Source organism: Periplaneta americana, chromosome 12, assembly GCF_040183065.1.
Source record: "Periplaneta americana isolate PAMFEO1 chromosome 12, P.americana_PAMFEO1_priV1, whole genome shotgun sequence".
NCBI classification, from domain to species: Eukaryota; Metazoa; Arthropoda; class Insecta; order Blattodea; family Blattidae; genus Periplaneta; species Periplaneta americana.
The window spans coordinates 109,466,025-109,492,443 of record NC_091128.1 but is presented as its reverse complement, the minus strand read 5'-3'; the positions used below and the strand labels follow the sequence as shown (position 1 = coordinate 109,492,443).

At 33.6% G+C, this 26,419-nt stretch overlaps 1 protein-coding gene across 2 annotated transcripts in view; it reads right to left on the bottom strand.

The window, feature by feature from the left end:
* Window positions 1–22: 22 nt before the first annotated feature.
* LOC138710805 (nucleolar complex protein 4 homolog A) overlaps window positions 23–26,419 on the bottom strand; it is a 28,658-nt gene continuing 2,261 nt past the window's right edge. Inside the window, exons 2-11 of one of the 2 annotated variants that reach the window (XM_069841929.1) lie at window positions 18,742–18,862; window positions 18,476–18,584; window positions 16,159–16,367; window positions 14,245–14,485; window positions 13,929–14,120; window positions 11,834–11,894; window positions 8,078–8,188; window positions 7,450–7,613; window positions 4,654–4,847; window positions 23–239 (exon numbers count right to left, since the gene is read on the bottom strand). In XM_069841929.1, coding sequence (XP_069698030.1) covers window positions 123–239; window positions 4,654–4,847; window positions 7,450–7,613; window positions 8,078–8,188; window positions 11,834–11,894; window positions 13,929–14,120; window positions 14,245–14,485; window positions 16,159–16,367; window positions 18,476–18,584; window positions 18,742–18,762 — 1,419 coding nt within the window. In that variant the 5' untranslated portion in view covers window positions 18,763–18,862 and the 3' untranslated portion in view covers window positions 23–122. The remainder of the gene's footprint in view (window positions 240–4,653; window positions 4,848–7,449; window positions 7,614–8,077; window positions 8,189–11,833; window positions 11,895–13,928; window positions 14,121–14,244; window positions 14,486–16,158; window positions 16,368–18,475; window positions 18,585–18,741; window positions 18,863–26,419) is intronic. The other variant, XM_069841928.1, reaches the window with a different exon arrangement.

Genomic DNA, 26,419 nt, shown 5'->3' with positions numbered 1-26,419 from the left:
TATTAATATTTAAAAACGTATCTTTATAACGGAAAGAAATATATTTAATACAAGAAATCCATAATTCACATAATTACAATACATATTGCTAATTGGTCAGAAATACAAAACATTAATGCACTTTATGTAAGGGTCCAGTATTGTGTGACTTTCTCTCCCTTTGGGAATGCTAAAGATTGTGGTTTATCAAATGTCAATGTAATTTCTTTCACTTTCTTCTTCATTTCCTTCTCAAAGATCTGGAAAAGAAAATATATAGAAATAATATAAATAATAATTACAGTAATACCACAGTCTAGTACATACAGTCACGAAGCTCAATATGTAGTAAATATGCATCCATAGATAGTTGCTAACCACTAGGATAGCTAATATCACCTCATTACAGACAATGCGAAATAGTACTGGCACAGTCTGTTCTTAGCACCCTCACAACTCAAGCTTCGTGACTGTATATACTAGACAGTGGTAATACCATTAACAATGAAACTTTAAACCATTAGATATTAACAATCATCATCATCATCATCATCATCATCATCATCATCGACATGCAAGTAGCCTATTGGGCCTCATTAGCCTGTTACGGTCTCGAGCCATCTCCTTTTAGATCTTCCAGAAAGTCGACGACCTCGTGGTGTACATAATAAGATACATTCATTCATTCATAGTTTTCTGTCCAAGGGGAGGTCTTTCACTCCAAATTTTCCTATTTTCTAGCTAAACACCTTGTGATGCCACTGACTAGACATTCACAAGACTGTGTAAGACATCATACAAAGTATATGCATGCATTTTCCCTCCATATCTTTTTTTCCTGAGATATCAACTATTATTTCCCTCAAATTACAGTAGACATGCCTATTCAGTAACAACTGGGTCGTGTTTGTGAAGTCTGCAGCTATCATGAACAATTTGTCACCTGTTAATTTTTTAAATTGTATTTCCGAATAAAACTACATTATTTAAATTATTGAAAGTGATGCTTTCATTCAATTTTTACGGGCAACATTTATAGAATTATATGTGGCATGTTCAAGTAACTTTGTTGCATATAAAGTTTGTGATTCTGATACTTTTATTATGAATCATTCAAATCTTCGGGCAGAAATTAAAATAACTCGATCTAAGTGAACATTAGGCCAGCAGTCAGCTGGTTGGCCTTGGCCCTTGTCACGCCACAGATTATAAGAAAATTTCTGATCTGCTAGTACTTCAAACATAGGTGCCAATAGAGCACCAATACAAGAAATCTCTTCACTAATAATTATTAATGTCTAACTTTCGGAGCTGATAAATCATAAGTGTCTTACTGATGTCACTGATAATAAAAAATGTTAAAGCAAAAGCCATAAACATACAGAAACCAAAACATATATAACAAAACGCGAAAATGTTTCATATTATATGTGAATATAATCTTACATTTTGCAATATTTAATGTGGTTTTACTTATCACTGATGCCTATACAAAACTATGACATTATTCTCAGCTGCTTTGTCCATGTCAAATTTCTCAGAATTTGCATGTAATTGTATCCTGGCTACTTCAAGTGAGAAAACAATAGACAGAGTTAAGTCTACATATTTTAGGTCAATTTTTTAAACATTTTATACACATTGCTACAGTATGAATGGCAATGCTTCAATGTGAACGTGTCTATCGTACATTTATTTACCTTTGAACGATGATGATGATTATGATGATGATAAATGGATGAATTAATGAATGAATGCAGTATCACTTTTTGTTAATGTCACTGACAGCTGTTAATTCCTTAATATAGTTCTTATAGATCTTGTTTCTGCAACTCTTTTTCACAGTTTTCTTGACTTTCCCTTCTTCCATTTGGACACAAAGGAATAATAATAATAATAATAATAATAATAATAATAATAATAATAATGAGTCAGTTCTAGAATACATCCAACAGTACCACCAAAACTGGAAATTCCACCTTCAAAGAACGAGTTTCACATAGGATCTCTCAAAGCTTTTATACCTATACACCAAGAGGAAAAAGATTAATAGACAGACATGTAAAACGCTAGCATACAAATTTTATGTAGTATCATAACAGGCTTTATCGCCTAAAACTCTCAGGATGATGATGATGATGATGATAGCAGCAGCAGCAGCAGCAGCAGTACTCCAATGGCATTTATGACTTAGCAAGTTACCATTTATTAGTGCAAATTTTTAATTTTTAATAATATTTGTGAACAAGTATAATATCTGTGTGTTAAACACTTCCGTTTTCCTTGTTTTAAAGGAGCAGTCCGCGATAAAATTAAGTTGGCTTTAATGAAACACGTTTTTCAATCTAAGTAGAATGCAATTTGCCGCATGTCAATGCGAGGCGTGGTTCTTGAGTTACTGACTCCGCACAAATACTTATGACGTCATAGCCACTGAATTGATGTGATTGCGTAGTAGACCGAGAACATCTCCAAGTGCAATGCTTTGTATTAAATAATCTGCTCGCGCCATAGTACACGTGAACAGAATTTCAGACTTAGTTGTGATTGAGTGAAGTCATATTTTGCTTTTCATTTAATCATAAAACAGCACATACCTACATTGTGGTTTTATGTAGGGCTATTTTTCTTTATATGAACGATTTTGAACTACAGTAGACTAAACAGAAGAAATTATATCGTAATACAGTTTAAAATGCTGTGGTGTAGTGATTTTTCGTGTTCAGAGGGAAGAACAAAAGCACAACATGGAGAAGAGGTATCATTTCATGTATTTCCGAGCAGAGAAAAGTCACCGCAAATATTTAAAACATGGCTGAAGAAAATCAACAGAAATGTTTTACACCATCGAAAACTGCTATTGTGTGTTCTAATCATTTCCATGAAATTGATTGTGAGGAATCGTCTCTACTAAAAAGACGTTCTATGAAAGACAACAAAACTCCTACGAAAATGATGAAAACTGCTGTCCCTTCCTTATTTTTGAAAGGAGAATCTCGCCAAGACAGTTCTGATACTACGCGCCCCTCTGCTTATAAATGAAAGAAGGTCGTCGAAGAAGTAATAGCAAGTTGCAGTGATGCACCTATAGCTGAAAATATGGAAGTGTGTGTAGTTCTCGATGAGGCTGAAAATTCGCAGGAACCTGATATAAACAAAGCTGTGCAGTGTGAGATAGGGTGCGGAACGCCAAGAAATGTGTGTGGTGAATCAGGTGTGGGTGAGCCAGAAACTGACTTAGATCTTTTCAAATAGAAGAAGAAACTTCAAATTCTAATTCATCAGGTTCCGAGGACGCTGCACATGAAACAGAAAGTAATATAGAAAGCCAAAAGGTGTTTTTTTTTATTCTGGTCAGCGTTACAAATTTAGTTTCTCTTCTGTAATATTGTCATTCCGCTGTTGGAAATGGATCAAACCTGGATCCAGCGATTATAATGCTCTGAAAAATGTTGTATGTAACCCTGCCCTTTTAAAAGACCTAAAGCAGACTAATCAGTTTTGTCAAACCAGCAAACTTGAATCATATTATAACGGCAGATTGGTTTACACTCCTAAGAGAAAACACTTTCCATATGATGGAATGGTAAACAAGAACTATGATAGCGATAATGACCATAATTACAATGTGAAAAGAGATGTAACTGGCTCCAGACTCCAGTACTCGAAAGTCACTAAACGATGGGTGGAAAAGAAAACATACAGCAGAAAGGAAAACACGTGGAGAGAAGATGAACAGAGAAATTTGTTGGAAATGCCTAAACCGTATGACTCAACAACTATGGTGCAATAAAATAATATAAACCATGTACTAATTTATTGCTGACGTGAGATAAACACGTATCTGTAGTCCCTTCATAACGAATATTTCACGTCTCGCATACATTCACCCACACAGTGAAGGCGTTATAATGGATCGAAATATTAAACCGTTTCAGTTTGAACCCTTACCATACCCAAGTCTTTCTAATCACAGAATGGAACAGAATGGATTGTACACGGGATTTAAAGTGGGATAGAGTTTGCGTAAGTTATTATTATTATTATTATTCTTACTGTTACAGTATATGCATGTGATAGGTCCTAAGTGAGTTAATAATAACTGACTGTAACATGAATTTGTATTTACTCGGTCTACACTGTATGTTAAACGGAACTACAATGCAGTCTTATAAAGCGATCGTTGGTTATGACGTCAGAGCTTGCAGTAAGACCTTTAATATTTCACAAACTAAAAGGCGTAGAGAGATGAGACAAACGCCGTTAATCTAAGGATTACTTAGGTAAACATCCTATAATATAATCAAAATTTAGAATTTTATCGCGGACTGCTCCTTTAAGGTTGTATTTTGCAGTTTATTCTTAAATTTTGACAGTATACTCACTATTCTCTTAAAAATGACATTCTGTATATGGTATTCTATTTTTGAGGTGAAAATTAATGAGTGTGTTAAGGCTGGTTCACAATAAGCCGGGAAGGAAACGACGAGAACGGAAATAATGTTAAAATAAATGTGTTTAAATGTGAGCATTCACAATAGTTAATTGTGAATGCTCACATTTAAATACATTTATTTTAACAATATTTCCGTTTTTGTTTTCCTTGTAGTTTCCGTTCTCGGTTTATTGTGGACCACCCTTTACACCTGTGATCACACAAATAATCCTACTTACATCATCAGCAGAGTTTTCAAGGATCTTGCTCATGTCCCATTCAACAGATGGTAGGGGCATGTTAATAAACTTTGCAGCTGTGGCAACACTAGGCAAAATGTGATTCTGAAGAGCCTGTAATTCCCATAAGGAACTCTCTATGGCCTGACTCTTCAGTGGGTCGCGTTCCTCCATGATATATGGATCAGAACATACTGAAAACAAAGTTACAAAAAGAGAGTCAATAGAAATTAATGTAATTTAAATATGTTACGCAGATAACACACATTTTCTCATTATGATTTCACAAATTTCGCTACAATACAACTGTTTATGAGAGACGATTAATGAAATCATTTACTAATTGCCAAATCAGAAAATAAACTTGCGCCTTCTGGATTACACACAAAAGGCATTCTTTATAATCGAAGAAGTGTATGTAATACTCGGGATTTAACAATGTAGTTATCTTCCTTCTAGTTTCGTAATTTGCCAGGATAATCACAAACATTAAAATACTTGATTTCAACTAACCAACCAACTTAATGCAATATTCAGTATAAGGAACTTTAATAATGAAATCAATAGAAATGTCAGTAAAGTCAGTATCATCATTCCTCGGTAGATGTAACTCAAATTCGGAACATATTTTGACACTAGAAAATTCGAAAATTATAATGAGTGGCAAAACTGATACAATCTGAAACAAGAAGGAAAAGGTGTCTGCCTGGGATGGAAAAAATCACTTCCGGTCCAATGACAGGGTAGAAACATTGGTTATTGTGCATAACAATATCGAACTGGCTTAGGCTCGGTAATCACACACTAATCAATAAAACTATTCACAATACTTGACAGTATCTTTAATTATAATTACTAAAATTGCATAATATAAGTTAATACAGATAAATTAACAACAATGTCAGCAAAGGGGAAATAACAATGTAATATAACAACAAAAGACAAACCTAAAACAATCCACCCTGCAAATACTGTAAGCTAATAACGAAAAACTCCAGAAGGGCTACTCGAGAAAATGGCCGTCACTATAATAGCTACAAAATGTCGCCTTATATAAACTCTAGTCACAACAACATACATACATACATATCCTAAGCCGTAATAATGATTAAATCTGTCATCAATTTACAAAAGGGGACACGTCCAAAATAACAAAGTGTTGGAAAATCGCAAAAAAACCATAACAGACTTAAAAAATTAAAAAGTTTATGAATCCTGAATGTAGGTTTCCATAGTGATCTAATTAGAAAAAAATATATGAACAATTTAATTTGTTAACTTAGTTATAGTTTTTGCGATTTTCCAACACTTTGTGATTTTGTACATGTTCTCTTTTGCAAATCGACGACAGAAATGTTAACCCACATACTAAACACGCCAAGAAAAGAGAAGGCTAAATGCTCAATATTCCAATCCAGTTCCAATCCTATATGCTCGGAAGAAAACAATAAATGTAATGTGGCCATGTAAAACACATATTACAAACAAGACTATACGTAACAATGGTTGTTAACTTATAGGACGACATTTCTTCTCCAACTTTCCACTGCTAGACAGTAACCAGGTGCATGCATTCCCCAATGCGCTCTGTGATGAAACAGCTCACTACCCCAAGTTGAAGTCTCTCAATGCACTACACAGAATAGCGCATCCTCTGCATTAGCTAGAAGTTTCTCGATGATCTGCACTAATAAGCAAAACGTGTCACATGATGCATTCCTACCAATAAAATTAGAAAACTCAGAGCGTGTTTAGTACATGGAATATAGTGACAAAACTTCAGAGATATAAACGTGTAGTCTGGAATAAAGCAACAGAGCCAGCAATAAACAAAATAAACACAAGAAATTATCGATATAAATTGGTCATACTAAACAACTGTCGTAGAAAAGGTTAGAGAATGGGTTAAGGTAAAAAAAAAAAAAAAAAGAGCAAGAGAACAGTGGTGTGAGGAACAAACATCACATGCTTATATAGTGAATTTACGCCAGCCAACATATGAATAAGTAGGGAAGATGGTTTATCATGTGTTGAATGGACAGATGCACTCAAAATGACTGCAATCATGGCCCCTGTGCGATCAATAGCAGGCAGAAGCCGGGACAACAACCACTGCAGAAGATGCAGTGAGACTGAATCCCTGCCGCATGTCTTGGGTCCTGCGCCTTTGATGAAACACTTCATAACAGCAGGCATCATAACTTCAGATCATCTGTCACCACTGCACTAAGAGAGAAAGACTTCACGGTTTTGAAGAAGTTCACAGTATTGCTATGAATGGGATATAAGGATCAATATGCTTGTTAGAAAGCTATCTGAGAAGAAAGGTTACATCTGGACACTACAGTCTAGTTTGAAACATATCCTAACCAGCCACAAGAAGTGCATGAGGAGAAGAGAGGAATTTACAATCCCCCTGTAGACTTCTAAAAACACAGTTATGAACTCGATGACATAGAGGTTATAGGGCTCATGGTTGATGCTTAGAGCACTATACCAAAGTTTACTGCACAAACACTAAATTTTTTTGGGCTGTGCAAAAAATTTCTTCAAAAACTCCATCTTTTGTATAACCTTATTTCTTTGAAAACTATTTTTTCCTCTTCTATTTTCTGCACAAATATATATTTTTTTTAATTTTCACCCAAATTTCAAAATATTACAGTTCGTGCTGTGCTACGCTGAACACCGTCATTTAATTATAATCACCTAATATTATGACATGGGTTTCAACTCAGTGTAGGACACACCTAAGATTTAAATATTTCCCTTTACCAGTTATCACCAACCACTTACCTTCACCTCCTGTGGGATGATTAATAAGCCTCTTGAGACCAGGATGTCTCAATATTAAGTTGCCAATGAACATCAAGATAATGTGAATATCTTGAGGAGGTGCCACTAGCGTGAGACGTGCCAAACGTTTTGCAAATGCTGCCACTAAATGTTCAGATAAATGCCTGAAAACACACAATCAACATTATAATTCCTTTAATGTCTAAGATATGGTATAAACAATGAAGTCAACAATTCAGCCCTTTGGAGCAACCGTCAAATGGTCTTCAGCATGAACTTAGGTTGTCTTTACTCGAATATATTTAATAATAATAATAATAATAATAATAATAATAATAATAATAATAATAACAATAACGAATATAATGTTTCCCTTACTTATCAGTTCAAGCAATTCCTGAACATGAAGCTTGTTAACTCTTGTTGCAAAAAACACTTTTAGAAGCATGCTGAAGTAGGTGGGTTACCATTATCTTATCCCAAGAGGCTGAAATATCTCAAGCCACAATGATGGAAATATATCAAGAACTTACAACTTTTGTCAGAAGTAATTAACAAACAAAGCAGTGCTAAACTTTCTAAGCCTTCTCTGAAAGCCTTATTACTATTATCAGGAAATGACACTTACGTGGAACTCAAAAACATATCGGATAAGTAAAACAGTCGAGCCTTGTATTTTGTATGAAATATTTCTGGTTCGAACATTGAATACAGCTTGCCATAAATATTTGGATACTCCCTGAAAAAAAAAAAAAAGAAAAACGAGAACATACCACCATTAAAAGAATATGCAATAAACAAAACATTACTCAAAATAAAAATACTGCTAAAGTATCAATGAGATCAATTTTGCAATATACTTATTGCATTACATCATTTCAACTACGGTATTTGCTGGCAGATAAGATGCACCCTCTTTTCTGTACAAATTTTTTAGAGAAAAAAGTTTGTCACTGAATATTATAATGGATTTACAGTATTTCAAATATTAAGTAATATGTAGATCTACTTTCATCAATACCTAATCTAATTAGGAAAGAACACCTTTTAATATTCATCAAAATTAAAAAATCCATCTCCAGAGCTAAATGAAGAGTTACTTGAAACTTATTCTAAATCAGAGTCTGAGTCCAGTGCTTTATTAATGCCACACTTCTTAAATGATTTAACCATTGTCTCAGTTACCAAAGCATCCCATGAAGCTTCGATCCATTCACAAACTTTGGCATATAAGATGCACCCTGTTTTCCAGACTCATTTTCAAAGGAAAACGTACATCTTATATGCCAGCAAATACAATAATTCACTCATTTTCAAAGGAAAACGTACATCTTATATGCCAGCAAATACAATAATTCAATGTATGAATAATGGAAATACTCCTATACTCCTAGTAACAACATAGAAAGCTACGTAGGTAGATAAGCTGGGAAGGCAAGACCTGATTCAAACATTGGTCACAGTAAACAATGTATCATTTCCTCTATAGTGGTTGATGGAAGAAAGAAATTGTCTTCACCTATGCACGTGTTTGGTGATCAAGCCAAACATTGGTATCAGCACCAATGAAAACTTATGTGGGTAGGGCCTATACATATGTAGGTTGTATTGTAAAATTAGGTTCACTTATTAATTAGGTTATTTTAGATTAGATTAGATTTATTTATTTAACCTGGTAGAGATAAGGCCGTCAGGCCTTCTCTGCCCCTCTACCAGGGGATTACAACTATAACATGAACAATAAGATTACAATTAATATTAAATTTACAATTACAATTACAATAAAAATTAAAGTACGACAAGAATACCTGATTAATGAAAGCTAGACATTTTATCATAGAAGTTAAGAACAAAGAATATTTTTGTATTTACTAAATTACAAATTAAACCTACAATAACAAAATTGTATAGTGATGAAATTACCGGATATTGAGATATTTTGTGGTAGATTAAAAGAACTATTTACAAGAAACCATGTCTGAACGAGTCTCAATTACTGACCAAGTGCCTAGTAAGTTTGCGTTTGAATTGAATTTTATTTCGACAGTCCCTGATGCTAGCAGGTAACGAATTCCAGAGTCTTGGCAGGGCTATTGTGAAAGAGGATGAGTATGAGGAGGTGCGATGGGATGGTATTGTTAGTATTGTTTCATGGCGAGAGCGTGTGTTCAGATTGTGGTGGGAAGAAAGGTAAGTGAAGCGAGACGACAGGTACGAAGGAATAGAAGAGTTCAAGATTTCGAAGAGAAAGAGAAGTGAATGTAAATTTCTTTTCTTATCTAGTTTAAGCCAACCTATTGCTTCCAGGGATGGGGTAATATGATCATATTTACGAACATTGCTTACAAAACGTACACACAAATTATGAGCACGTTGAAGTTTCATTTTGTTGTCGCTGGAAAGGTCAGTCAGTAAAATGTCAGCATAGTCAAAATAGGGAAATACAAGGGTCTGCACAAGGGACTTTTTTAAGCAAGAGGGAAGATGAACATTTATCCTTTTTAGCACATGAATAATAGAATATACTTTTCTGCAGGTTTCTGTGATTTGCATGTCCCAGTTGAGATTATTATCCATGTGAATGCCAAGATTTTTTACCGAAGAACTGAAAGGGATATGCACTGTACTTACTTTAACGGGGGAAATGTCGAGGTGCTTTACAGCGTCGGTTTGCCGTTTGTGTCCTAATATGATTGCTTGTGTCTTTCCAGGATTGATATTAAGATGGAATTTCTTTGTCCATGTCACAATCGAGTCAATGTCTTTGTTCAATTTATCTATAGCGTCATTTATTCGATCTAAGCGGGAAGAGATGTAGCATTGAAGGTCGTCAGCATACAAGTGATAGTTACAATGCCTTACATGAGATGTAAAATCACTGACATATATTGTGAACAACAATGGTCCGAGTACCGAACCCTGTGGTATACCTGATGTTATGTTAAACCAGGAAGAGCTTCGATTCCCGGATACAACACATTGTTGTCTTTCCCGTAAGTAGGATTCGAACCAACTCACAGCAGTCTCTGACAAATGCAGATTTCTCAATTTATGGGTGAGCAGGTCGAAATTTACAGAATTGAAAGCTTTGCTAAGGTCAAGAAGTGTTAGTATTGTTACTTTATTAGAGTCGATTGCTTCACGAATGTCTTCTGTCACTTTAAGTAGAGCAGTGCTTGTGTTGTGTCCAGCTCTGAAACCTAACTGATACTTGTCGAATAGTTTGTGTTCGTTCATGTAGTTAGTAATTTGTCTGTGTACGATTCTTTCCAGTGCTTTTGATATGGCTGGCAGGATACTGATTGGTCTATAGTCGTTCGGGTCGGTGGGAACTTTGACTTTTGGAAGAGGAAGAACGAAAGCTTGCTTCCATATTTTAGGGAAAGTTGAAGTGATTAAGGAACTATTGAATATGTGTGCAATTGTAGGTATTACTATGTCTTGTATTTTCTGTATGAGTAATATGCTAATGTTGTCTGGCCCTTGAGCTTTCGTCTTGATGCGTCGGATGGCTTTCATTACGTCAATAGGAGTGACGTCAGTAAAATAGAATTTGTCTCGAGTTGGGGGAGCTAAGTCAGGCAAAACTGTGTCTTGTTTCGTTGTGTTGTTTAAGGTCGGGTCCTTTACAAAGTGTTCGTTCAATCGGTCAAGTGGGATGGGTATGTCTGCTTGTTCACTAGCCCTTCCAAGTCCAATGACCTTCAGATTTTTCCATAACTCGGAAGGGGTATGTATTATGTATTATTATTATTAATTGTAATTATTGTGTTCAATTGTACTGTGTATTCTTATTGTATTGTGTATTGTATAATTGTACTGTAATTTTTTTGTGTATTGTTTATATTGTGTATACCACTGCCACCGGGTGCTTGCCCACTTGCAGTGTAAATAAATACATACATCTACTGTAGACCAAGATGACATCATCTGCAGTAGGCCTCTTCTCTGTAGTGGCATGTGGAAGAAAGTAAGTGCCTTTCCCCTTTGCACGTGTTTGACTCAGGCCTAATCTTCCCAGTTATAAAGTCTTATTTAACGATTTTTAAAATGCAGAAACTATTCAGATTTGGTGACACAGACTAAGTAGCATGGGAATTATGGAGAAATAATAAGGGGAAAAGAAACTATTTATCAGAGAAAACCAAGCCACAAATCTCATATTATGATTTATAAGGAATCAAACTCTGTTCTCAATGGTTAGAAGCTAAAGCCATAATCATTTTGAGATATATAACACAGTTCACGGAACTTTCATGAGAAAAACTGCACATTCTGTTAATATAATTATTATTGAACCAATTCTTTATTTTTAAGTCGTATTTTCGCGATACTTCCTTATAATTAAAGAATTTTATTAGAATTACTACCAACCAGTACTTACAAATTATGATTCTTGATCAAGATGAAAATCCCTTGTAATGCCAAGAGACTGACAGCTCCACCTGTTGATATATAAATTCATTACAAAAAATGTCATTTAATAACAGTATTATATTGTCATATTAAAGTAATATCAGATCATACACGTTTCCATTACTGTATTATTTACGTAAATCTCTTGGTTATCCATTAACAACTTCTGTTTCTTTTAACATGTTCACAATATTATGAAATGTTTGTATAAATCTATACAATACCTACAAAATTCATTGTTTCGCCATATACAATTATAATAATGGTAATAACAGAGGTGAAATGAAAACTATGACATCAACAGCTTGTATCAATAACTTTCACTATCATTTCTCGTATTTTTCAATGAAGTTTCAAACAAATAGATATGCTCTCTGGAATCACAATAGAGGTACAGACCCAGAAACAAAATTTGGGCCACCTGAATTTTGTTTCTCGGTCTGTATAGAAAATCTGTCTCCTGCATTCAGTTAATAATAAACCAGAATAATGAATACAATACATACAGTCATGCTTATGTTTCAGTTTAAAATTCCGTGTAATAAGTAATTTCTCTCTTCAAATCTCCAATAATGCGTAGTCCATTCAGTTGAGAGTGTGCTAAACATAATAAATTTAAAGCCACTTCATTGGTTCAGCAATAATATTTCCAGAACTCACTGAAGTTGAACCCCTTTGACAAAGCCAGTGTGTGAATAACATTGCCAATATCATGTCCCTCTGTGTACAAAACTAAGGCGAATTTGCGTATTTCTGTGAGCTGAAAAATGCTCATAAGGTATACAATGTTTACAGCTATTTCGAATTCTATCCTTTTAATATTTTCTATTGGTGTCTGCATAGAAATACCTAACACTATTATGATTATTATTATAACATTTGGAAACAATTATCTGCCTACAGCTCGTTCAGTTATTTAACAAACAACTGTGGCGGTAATATTTTTAATAGCATTATATTACCTCAAATACACGCTACAGGAAAGAAGACACCAAGGATGACCTCTTACTATTGAACATGTTAATGATATAATCTTTTTTGAGAGTTCTTATCACTATAAAATTTAAGAGCTCAACACTGAATTTAGATTTAATTTGAGTCGAGACTTTCAATAGCTTACACATCACATTGGTCTTTAAAAACTTACATCTAAGTTAAAACCAGCCAGGTTGGCTTGTCTACATAATTCATAACTTAGTCATAAATACTGTTAAACCCGTTATAATGTAAAAAGAAAAGTATAACTCAATCAGTATTAGCAGACCTAAATCAAATCAATAAAAGAACAACTAAAATAGAAAGTTCTAATGCTGAATATTCATCTCCACTTCAAATCATATAACTAAAATATAAAGATTATGAAAACTTGAAGTCATTTATCAAGCTGAATGATCCGGCCTTTAGAAGCCTCTTTTAAGTCTCACATGACACCTTGTATAGACATCTGGAGTTTCAATGAAGACTTAATTCAGATATCTGACAAAAAACAAGGGGATTTAGTGGAGCAAAAAACAGTTACTGGTTCTTTTTTTTTTTTTACAAAGTTTTTTCTAAGTGTCGCAAATCTATGACATAGGACCTTCACTTTTCTTTCGAAGCCATGGCTTATATATATATATATATATATATATATATATATATATATATATATATATATATATATATATATATATATATGTGCTAAAATTTCAATCTTGAGCAGATTTGAACTTCTAACATCAAACTCAATGGAAGAGATGATGAAGCATAAAGAACTAACACGTCTATTATATCTATACTATGACATGTATTTATTTGAATCTTTTTGATAATTATGTCTGTCAGTCTGTGACCAACTGGATACTCTAGATCTGTGTTAAAATTGTGAGTTTATTAACGTTTAATTATGGCAAAGCATATTAGACTCATGTGGATTATGAGATACAATTCACTCACTAGAAAATCTGCCATAATTACATCTTTATTAAAGATTTTAATTACAGAAGATCTCAGAATCCATATAAATTCAGGTTTTCTGGCAATTTATTATTGTGAAAATTTTGGTCTGTAGAAATTATACATACCCATATCCAAAGAATCCATGAGGTAATCAGTAAGTAATAAGGGTTTATCAAGTTGAGGTAATATTCTTTCCAAAAGAACAACCAAGAGTTGCTGGTGCGTCACTGTAGAATGTTCCCAACGAATCACGACACTCCACACCCTGTTAAGCCATCTACGCAAATGATCAAAATTCTGCACAAAAACTGGACCACCTGGGGGCATTCAATAAACACATAAAATTAAAAGACATGTCAAATCTGTACGTAAATTCCATAAATTTATTTATTTATTATTTGGATAATCAATAAATATACAGTTGGTGTTTCAAGTACTTACCTTCCCTTCCACAAAGCACTAATTCCTTGTTTCTTAATCCTTGTTTAGGTATTGGAATTTTGTCCATTAAGCTAAGAAAGTTTTTAATGAATATTTCATTTGGTTGTTTCTTGTTTAATATAATTGTTGGTAACAATTTCCAAACATAATACAAAACATCTTCATAGGCAGTGAATTCTTGAAAGCGAGCAAGAAGATGATCTGTACTGCGCTCAGAAGACAGTAATTCCAACACAATTGGCTGAAAATTCAAAGAAGCATAGTTACTTAAGTTCATCATAATACAAAACCAAAAATATATGACAATCGGACATTACAGACCTTCATCTATGAATTGATATACGTTTTTGGAGTATTTTACTGAACAGTTTTGCGAACAGTCGTGATTGTAGCTAATCAAAATTAAATTTAAGGCTTCAACGATGTTCTATGAGGTGCGAGATTTATGGATTTTTGCACCATATGACAGATGCAGCAACTTTCAATATCTTACGTAGATTTCTGTATTACCCTCACTGTCAGAGAAGGCAAAGACATAGGAATCAACAGATAGTTTCCCCTTTCCTTCTTTTCCCTGATGGAGTTGATATGTAGCTAAAAAATGTTTGAAGAATCTACATCTAGGATATGGTACAAGAACCCAAAAATCTCACATCACTAGTTAAAAAACTGTTCAATTAACAAATACTCTGATACTCCTAACAACTGATATGAACGAAGAACATTTGAAAACATGCAGCACACTGTTTGGAGAGAAAGGTGTCAGTTGCCAGGCATTAAACAACAACAACAACAACAATAACAACAACATATTGTCTCTCAGGATTACTCCACTTAAAGAACACAGGAATCTCATTTGTAAATCATTTATTCCGGTTCTATTATATTGATGAAAAGTCGATTTTTTTTAACTAATGGCGGGCACTTGGCTTGCATAATTCATTCAAAAGTAGAATATATACTTCTATAGAAAAGAGTTTGTTTTGAAATTATGTTATGGTATCTTATTTTAATTTATTTCTCATCTATTTTTCAAAATTTGTTTACAAAATCCCAATTATTCTGTTATATTTAATTAAGTTTATCTCATTGTCTTCTTGGTATGTTAACAGTGAAATATAATTTTCTACATACAGAAAATCTGTTACCATTCACTGCCATTGGCATAGGCTAGTTTTACTGTCAGAAATTTTTAGGTTATACTTTGTGAGAATAGGTTAAGTCTGCAAGATTGTTGTAAATTACCTTCACCTAGTGCTATAAATACTGGTCGTCTGGAAAGATTACTGTCTGTAACACTATGTTCCTGTTAATATTACATCCTTGGGGGCATTAATGATTTCTATTTCAGAATTATTTTATCAAGCTATAAAATAAATAATAATGGCGAGAGAGCACAAACCTTGTTTAAAAAACTTCCAATGTTCTTCCATTATCTAACTTAATATTTGTTAATGCTGTTTCACAAAGGTAAACAAATTATAAACACAATATATGAAGTGGCTATTTTCATAATTCCGATATTAAATAATTTTAAATATAAATAAAATAAAATTCAGTTATTAGCCAATATTATAATATCCAGTTCATTCATTTGAAAGGAAATTTCTTTTTTGATTGTTTCATATTAGGAAACAAATGTAGATATTAACCAGGGTATATTACAAAATGTAAGAAGTTAAATTTTCATATTAATCACAAAGCTAAAATTCTGAAATAATTCATATGCTACAACAGAATTTTTTTTTCTAATTTGGCAATAACGAAATATCATAAAATCATTAAGTTCCATAAGCGAAAATAACATAATATTAATATTCAATACAAACAAGAAGTTTCCATGATTCTCATCTTAATTTTTCCCCCTTTCTTCAAAAGAAAGTCTTTCGATTTGAAAAGAAAATCTGTACTTACACGCAGTTTCTGAACAGGAAAATAATATTCCTCTTTTCCCCTGTAATCAATAGGATATTTTCCTTCCAAACTCAGTAATTTCATCATTGTAGACAAAGCTTGTAATTGCATGGAAGGTTTATGTTTTGACATAATTGAGAGTAACCTCATAAATGTATCCTCATAACATTCTTGAAGCCATATTCGGTATTTAGTCTCAGCATTTATTTCTGAAACAAACAATTCTTTTCTAGTACATGTTATATAATACTGAACTAGTCATCAATATTTAATAATAGTCACTTGTGCTCTCCCGTTATTTACCCAGTTCATAATTCATAGTTTATATACACTGTATTTTATTGCATTACGATATTTTACATGAGATTACAGCTTGGGTCGGTGCTTAGTGATCCCTGTATATTGGGAATATTGAAGGTCTTCCAAAATTGCGTAATATGCATACTGTGTTATAATGTACAGCTGTAAAAAAAAGTGACTCCTCTCTAGAATATAAGTTCTCTTTGGGTATCTTTGCTACAATTCGGAGACAGGCAATGTTACATGTTGATACCTAGTACTGGAAAAAAATTCGTTCCAGCACTGGGAATCGAACTTATGACCCCTCAGCTTTGTCGAGATCTGATTCACGGCATGGCACCGGCCGAACTCTCCTCCTTTGTAACATCAATGGCTTACTATCTGCATTTTAGACATATACGTCATGTATGCAAGAGCACATATTTAAATGACTTTATAGCCATTTTCAACAACAGTTTTTGAATATAAGTATGTACTGTTAACAATGACAGTTCGTGTATGGCAGGGAGACAGATTGCAATATACTTATCTAAGCTGATGCATCATATGTGCCTGCATATCACACTAAAGCTGCAGCATGCAGTAAAATCCAGGATTGGGATCTGGGCAAAGCACAAGGTTCTACTACTGCAGCAGACATGTATAAATAAACTATTATTTTCTTTGACAAATATGATTAAATAATACTGTTAAAAGATTACACTCAACTAATAATAGTTGATTTCTAGCAACACGCACGCACTCTCTCTCTCTCCCCCCTCTCCCTCTCTCTCCCCCCCCCTCTCTCTTTTACAGAAAAATAAAAGTCAAATCGTTATTCTTACAATTAGCACATAGGTTCTCATGGCCAGCATCAACGGAACAAGATTTTCCAGGCAGAGAGGCTGTGGTCTATTGGTGGTGTTGCTAGCTGTAGCAAATATCTTCGGTGGTGAGGTACACACAAGCAAAATGGTCTCCCTGGTGTACCAGGGGCAACTGATACTGTGACCACTTGTGTGTGAATTTATAGGGCAGGGCATAATTTACAGTTGTCTGTGCAGTCAGGCAAAATCTCGTATCCGGAACTAGCCTGGTCCCTTTCGTGCCGGTTAAGAGGGATTCTACTGTATTATACATTTTGAGTAGTCCATGTTTTCAAATTGTAAACTAGGCTATGTTATATTATTACTAACATCTGTGGCATGTATCATTTGCTAATTTCATTGAATGTAATAATTTATTATATTGTACAAATTATTTTGTACCTCTGGTTGATTTATGGTGAAGTGGAAGAGAAAGCCTGATGGCCTTAACTTCACCATAATAAATAATTCTAATTCTAATACTGTTCCCTCCCACGTGAATCATTAATTCTGAAGTATTTTAATTATACAGTAGTCCCATTAAACCTTAATCAAAAGAAGGCTTTGTCAATATATTTCACATTAATAGTTTTACTTGTATCACCTTGTTTGTCCAGAGTGAATTTAATACTGTATATACAAAATTGAATTCATACTGAAGTGGATCTAGACAGATTCAAATAATACCTTTTAGTTACTAACACATGTTCAATGTTAAATAGCATCAGAAATCTCAAAACAGAATTCAAGTACACAGACATCACGATAAAAGAAATCATCTCAGTACTAAGAGGAGCTCAATATGTGTATTTATATCAAACTCTTGGGAAAGAAAAAAAGTCACTTTGGGTGAAATATTTTCGTTGATCTTCTAATAATCTAATGAATGTGTACAAAATTTCGAGTACAATATTATCTGGTCTAGATTGTATTGTACATAACGGCTTTCTGGACTTCATTTACAACAGAATTCTCATTACAAAATTTCTCTGTTATGGTATAATGTTATTGATCTACTTTATTATTATACACTTTTTAAAATATAATTCCATTTAGTTCTTTGGACAAGATAAAGCTGCCTAATAAGGCATTGAAGTTAACTGTACACAGCAAAAATTGTTAACTTTTAATGCTTATAAAAGCATACAGGATATAATCTGGAATTGTATTACCTTGTTCGTTTGAAGCAGCTGTGAAATCTCTGCTTATTTCTCTTCTTTTTAAAACCTCTGTGAATATCATTTCCAATGCTAAAATACATGGTTGTATATTTCCTTCACTCTGTAAAAAATAATACATATAAAATATTAATAATGCAATGTTCATGAAAAATAAATCGCATATGATATTCTAACTGAAAACATACTCTGGCTAGAACAAATTTTTTTTTACTAATTTTTCAGTTGTTGCTAGTAGTCATTGGTGGTCAAACAGTTACCATGCTTGCTATTAGATCCATGATGGTTCACAACTCAAAACTCGACAGAGAGCAATGAATTTTAAGGGCGATATAAACACAGCATTCTTCCTTCAGTAGGGCAGTAAAGCTGGAGAGGCTCCTGCAGTAGATTTCCAGCATATAAAAGAAGAAGAGATCAACCACAAAAAATTGACTGGGAATTTCTTACACATGTCAAAATTTAACTCCTCCAGTCATCTATGAATCCTGCCTCACATGTATTCCTACTTCAGACACAGAATTCTTTGCATTACCAAACTAGACTTCATGTAAGTCTTCATTGACCACGTGTAAAGAACCAACTAAATTATGTTTCCAATTTGTTCTACACAAAGAACGATGAAAAATTAGTGATATTTTAGAGTTGACAGAACTCTAATTACAGACCGATGGAACAGGCCTATTATATTGTTATATACAGTATATAAAGCAATAATTATGCAGAAGCATTAAAGTTTTGTAATTTCATAAACTATGAATTTTGCAACCCAAAAAATTTATATATGGCATATATATGTTGATATTAAGATGGCATATGATAGCATTCCTCTAACAAAACTGTTCCAGAAGTTACAAGAATCTCCGATTAAAGCAACAACAATTAATGCTGTTAAAGAATTACACAGAAATGTGAAGTCAAAGATTAAAATAGGAGCATCATTCATTGAAACATTCCAGGTAAGAAAGAATCTTCGACAAGGATGCTGCATGTCTCTTGTTCTATTTAACATATACTTGGATGCTGCATTAAAAATGTGGAGAACGAAATGCTCTAGAATGGGCATATCAATTGATATAACATTTTTTTACACTTCACTATGCAGATGATCAGGTGGTGCTTGCTCAGGATTTGGAAGATATAGAGTACAAGATGAAAAAATTGGATGAATATTGCAAATGGGGCCTGACACTGAATTCGGATAAAACAGAATATATGTGCATAGGAGGTGATACTCAAGGTTTAAATTTGGATGCAAATGTAAAAATAAGTGCATGTACTGACGAGCTAAATTCAGTAACACAGGAACTTGTAATAATATGATAAATACAAGAATAAATAATACTAGAAAAATTATACTAGTTATATTAAATTCCAGCTTATGGCAAAAAAATATCAGAACGAAAAATAAAATTAGGATTTATGATATAAATGTTAAAAGTACCATGCTCTATGTGTGTGAAGTTTGATAAATTAGCGAAAAAAATAAAAATAAATAAATAAATATCAACAGAAAAGGACTTTTTCTAAAGATCAGCTATGAAGTCAAGATTGGATAAAGTCAGATATGAAGAAATTAGACATCAAGTGCATGAAGAGACTAGAGTATTAAAAAATACAGAGAAAAACAGCTAAGTTAGTGGAGATGTTCAGAGATTGAATGAAGGAAGATTACCTAAAAGAATGTTAAAATGGAATCCACCAGGTAGAAGAAGAAGAGGACATCCATGGGATACCTGGATACAAGAAATTATGAGTGCCATGTGAAAGAGAGGTCTTAGAGATGGAGACTGGATGAGGCGATGGCAACTAGCAACAGGAAGGCAACATTAGTCTGCTGCAGAAACCGGATTTACAGTATAATATATACAAATTTACATATGTATGGACATTCCATATTCTACAATTTATAAAACACTCATTAGTGAATAGTCCAAGACTGGACAAACTGACCAAGTATTTAGGATCAAGGCACAAAATAATTTTTTTTAAATTCACTTGCTTCCCTCTACAATCCAATCCAGATGAATCTCACTGCATTCAGAAGTTACCAGTAAAGCTTTCTTCCTATTGGTTTCTGTTTATGTCTGTATCCCTCTGTTTGAAAACTAGCGCTCTACTAATGATATTGGACTGAAATATTCAAGTCTTACACTATTCATGTTAATCATCATTAGGTGATTCATGCCTTCCATATAAAGAAGATATTAATTTATTTTTCAGTATCATAACACTAAATCCACTTTCACATGATGCAGTGAACACTGGTAAGGCTGCAACAAGCTGATGTGTTTGCTTAGCAAGGAAAACATTCCATTGATATCAAGAAAATCATGAATTAGCTTCTGACCAATTCTGTGATGTTCGGGTAAAGGGGTATAAGTCATTTCTTTTGTCCAGGTGGAATTTTGTTCCCCAGATGAACACACAAGTTTAATTATACAAATGGGTGTGCAAAAATCAAAGAATACAAGCAGTTGATGTGTTTTATTTGTGTAGAAAATTATTTGTAATTAGGGTTCTAAGTTTAATTTTCATTTATATCCGAACTCATTTTTATGACATCTCCCTTTACCCAAACACCACAGAATTACTCTGAATTCATACCAGTCAGATTGTGGCTGTCAATATTTCTTCCTCTTCTTTGCAAATGGATTTTGCTTAAAAGTAAGTAACCAAGTTTCTGTAGGTTTTTATCATCGATATCCATAAAGTCAGCAAATTAATTTTTTTATTAATATACTTTTTTATTACTGGTGGTCAAATTGGACTGATTTAAATCAAAGTGTATTTAATAAACAAAAAATTTTGTTTGTTAATCTTTGATTTAAATCATTAATTAGTTCTTACATTTGCATTTTAAACATATAAAAATTTATTCTGTGAGGTCAATGTTATGCCATTGCCAGTAACAGGTAACCTACTAACTGCTGGCCAGGGTTGCCAGATTGGACGATTTATCGCAATTTAGGCTACTTGAAAGGAGCAATTTGCGAGTAATAAAATTGACATGTCGCTAAGTCGCCCTTTAGGCTATCTCAAAAATCAAAAAGGCGAAACTAGACTACATTTCATTTCCTTTTATATTTTTACAATATATTATTCATAGGTTTTAAACCATTCTTTAAAGTCGGAAATCATTGTCCTTAATTGTTGACAGTATCGCTGCAACATGCTCCAAATTCTCTTAATCTCTGTATTCTATGACCAATGACCACTGTCACGTCATAATGTCATAAAGTAGCAATATAGTAGGTTATTATCATTAGTGGTTAGCAGTTTATTATAGCCACCCTCAGCGCTCTCGTCTAGATTTAAGGGCTGTGGGTTCAAACCCAGCTGGGGTCAAAGGATTTTTTAGAACACAAAAATCTGGGGTGCAAGTCCTCCAGGAGGAACTTTAAGCCATGTGTCCTGTGTCATAGTTTTCCAGCAAGTTAAAGATCTCAAAGACAATCAAAGTCTCTGGGCTAAATTTTGTCCTCTCTCGCATCCTAGCAATATGAGTAGTTGCATACTAGGTGTTCTTTTCAAGCCAATATAAATAAATAAGCAAAGAAAGAGGACATTCTTTCAGAAAATGTGTTTGTAAATCAAATTATACTGTTGTGTTATGTTTATTTTTCTACTGTTAGGGCTACATGTGAATATTTTTAATGCATAGAAACATTTATTTTTTAATATTTACTTATTCTTTTCACTCCGAAATCCAATGTTATTTTGAAGTCAATATAAATAAATAAGGAAATAAATAGAACTTTCCTTCAGAAAATATATTTGGGAAGCGAGTTACAGTGTTGTGTTTACTTTTCTACTGTAGGCCTAAATGTGAATATTAAAAAAAAATTAGCAATGTTTTCAGTTTCCCTTCTAAATCGTAATGTTCTTTTCAATGAAGTGTCTTGTCCCCTCCCCCAAAGTTAATTTTAAGTTAGCGCCACTGCTTAACATACCGGTAATACATTCTCCAATCTAAAATGAACGATCTTGTACTGCAATGCATCCCAGATCAGCAGAGCATAGAAAGAAATGAAAGAGCAGACATCCTGACCAGCAAGAAAATAAATATTACTTTTTCTTATTTATGAAGAATGAACCTGTGTAATAATAATCACAATTCACGGACAAGCCAATGAAGAATACCAAAGAGAATTTTAAGACATTTTCCAATCAAAAAACTAGAAGGTTACTGCTAGCGTGCAGATTACCATAGTCATAAAGTTAGATTAGATTTGTTTGTATAGACAGCCTTAAGACAGAATTAATGGGCGTAAAGCACCACTTTAACATGAATTTTGTATGTGTAATTCCCTTCTTTTTTTTTTATCACATGACTTTCTTGAAAACATGTAGGCTAATTTCTTTTATTGAGGAATTACTTGTCAATAAGTTTATTACGCACAATACGAGCAATGCACATCTTGTAAAGTGGATATTAACAAGATCCATCATCATTTTTCTTCACGACTATCAACTGGACATCTTTGTGAACGTCAAGAATATTCTCCCGTTATAACTGCATCACAGCAAGTTGTTCTAGATAGTACGGAAAATCTTGTTATCACGAAACAAGAAGTAGCATTCGCTGTAAGCAAGATAACTGTAGACACAGCTCCAGGTCCTGACCATGTACTTGTACGGGCTTTGAAAGACGAAACATGCTATGAGGTAATAGCTATGATAGCAACCACTATGCTGACAAAATCTTTAGTATCAGTTTGCCTCAAACAAGCCAGGACAGTATTAATTTATAAAGGTGAGGATGAAATGAATCTTGAAAACTGGAGACCCATAACGATCTGTTCTGTGATCAGACAGGTAATAGAGTGAATTCTTGATTTCCGCCTGAGAGCTTTAATTAACTTCTACGAAAATCAAAGAGGGTTTACTAATTCCCCCGGTTCCCTGATAAATACATCAATTCTCGAGTCGGTTTTAGTTGCTGCAAAATCTCAGAAGAAAGATGTAACATTAGTATTTCTCGACATAAGTAAAGCTTTTGACAATGTGGGTTACAAACACCTCCAGAACACTTTGCTAGGACTTGGATTGCCTTCCAAATTATCAAACCTAATACTAGAGTTGCAGAGAGATAATAAAACTCAAATAGAAACGAGAACGTACAAAACCAAACAAATCACTATCAAGAGAGGAGTTATGCAGGGTTCACCGCTCTCTCCCTCCCTTTATAACATATCAACTGACCATATTCTTGAAGATCTTTCTACTCATGAATTGCAAGAAGAGCATGGATTTTCTGTTTCTCCAGGACTACCAAAGATAACATCATTAGGTTTTGCAGATGACACCGTGATTGTTGTTAGAAATGAAGACTCAGCACGAGTACTGGTTGCACATGCCATAACTAGATTTAACGAAATTGGTCTCCACATAAACATAGATAAATGCAAATGCATTTCTGTAATCAAAGGACTTCTTAATTACAAATCACTTGACTTAATTTCTGGCCAAACAATTCCGTCAATTGTCCCACAAGAACATATAAAATATCTCGGTGTAAGTTACCACACTTCTACTGTATTTGATGCAATCAAGTGTATGGAAAAGTTAAAGAACAAACTAGATATCTTCACATCAACTCCTCTATTACCACACCTTCAGAAATATTCTGTGTTATGCAGCTACATCTGCCCTACTTTGGTTTATCAGTTTCAGACAACTCCACTGAATAAAATTCCAGCCAAATTTCTTTCTGATGCTGATGTTCTCATTAAAACCACATTGAAGGAAATACTCCAGCTTCCCATCGATATGCCAGACAACATGCTTTATGCCGACAGAAAATACAAGGGATTGGGACTACATAAATCTAGCTGGGAAGCTTTTTTGCAGCATATGAATGCAGGTCAGACTTTACAACGATCCCAGAATCAACACTTGTCGCAACTTGTCTAGTGAAATTGGGGTTTGTTTAAATAAACTTGGACTTCAAAACATCTCTTTTGATTCACTTCAAATGAAAAAATTGAGACAAGAGCTCAGGGAGCGAGCATTTCAATCTTGGTGCTCTTTAAATCAGAAAGGGAAAGGCGTTATCCTCAATAAGGAGTTCACTCCTGCCAATAAATGGATCCGACAACCTGATCGCCTCACTAGCAGTGAATGGAGACTAGCTCTTAAAATGACAGCTAATGTTTGTCCGCTGCGTGCTATACCAGAAAGGTCCCGAGACGGAAGCCAAGAAGTTCCAGCTGAACAATGACTTCATTCGTGATGTTTCCCTTACTGCTATCAAGGATCACTTGCCATTTTAAAAATACCACCTGTACTTTGTTTCCTAAAAAGGAAGAACTTTTGTCTGAACGTCTAATCTGTTTGTTTATTATGTTTAGGCCTGTTATATATATGCTATTATCCTTTCTTACTTAATTTCCCTTTTTTTTGTCCGTTCCCCACATTTCTCTTTTGTGATCTGTTTTTGTTTTCACTCTGTCTGTTATGCTTTGTCCAATGAGGTAGTCCTGTTATTGGGAAAGCTGAAAGAGTGTCTTTCTTATTGTTAACTTTATTTCAATCAGTAATTATGTAAGGAATTATAGAATGGGGTAGCTTATTTAAAAAAAAGTTTTAATCCACTTTACAGAAGAAAATAATTGAAATACGTCTTCATAAACCTACTGATTTTCCATCTCAAAAATTGTTTTTAGACTTTAATGTTCTTAAAATAAGACAGATTTACTATATTGTATTAATAAAATTTATACATGATAATCGAAATAATTTTGAATTTTATTCTCGTAGCTATGAAACAAAAGGCATGAATTCTTTAAGATTGTTTGAACCAAAATGCAACACTACTACAGTATTTAATCATAGTAGTAATTTAGGACCAAGAATAGATAACAAATTTAAATTTAAATGTCCTAATCTTGTCAATTCTAATAGTTCTAGTATTAAATTTAAAAAAAAAAAATTATGTATGGGTTTTATAAATAATGAAAAATTGTAAATTAAAATTTATATATTCTTATTGTGTAGTAGACATAAGACAAATTTTATTATATACTTCTTAATTTCAACTCAGGAATTCGCCCCTGAGCACGAGTTCTACTCTTTCAAGAGTAAGCTAAAGTTTTATCTAGTTATGAAATATATTTATTTAAATAATTGATTAACTAGCAGACTTACATAATTAACATGAGTAAGTCTGCTAGTAAATCAATTACTTATATTCAAGTGTTAAAAGTAGTGTACGCAAGATTCAAAATGGATCTATTTAAAATTTTCACTCATATGACTTATCATATTTATTTGGTACTTACAAATGGCTTTTAAGGAACCCGAAGGTTCATTGCCGCCCTCACATAAGCCCGCCATCGGTCCCTATCCTGTGCAAGATTAATCCAGTCTCTATCATCATACCCCACCTCCCTCAAATCCATTTTAATATTATCCTCCCATCTACGTCTCGGCCTCCCTAAAGGTCTTTTTCCCTCCGGTCTCCCAACTAACACTCTATATGCATTTCTGGATTCGCCCATACGTGCTACATGCCCTGCCCTCTCAAACGTCTGGATTTTAAGTTCCTAATTATGTTAGGTGAAGAATACAATGCGTGCAGTTCTGTGTTGTGTAACTTTCGCCATTCTCCTGTATATGACTTATCATTCTTATTGCAAATTAACATTTGCTATATATGACTTATCATTCTTATTGCAAATTAACATTTGCTATATATGACTTATCATTCTTATTGCAAATTAACATTTGCTACAAAATGTTACTAAAAGAAAAGTATACACGTTTTCGCCTGTACGGCATCATCAGATACATAATTGTTTAACAATATCTAACATAGGTAGAATGCATTCATTTGTAATGAAACACTGAAACAGTAAAAGGTGAAGTCATGAGTTATTATGCAGTAATAGTTTAATATATTTATAGGGAATATGTTGATGTCAATTAATTTGCATT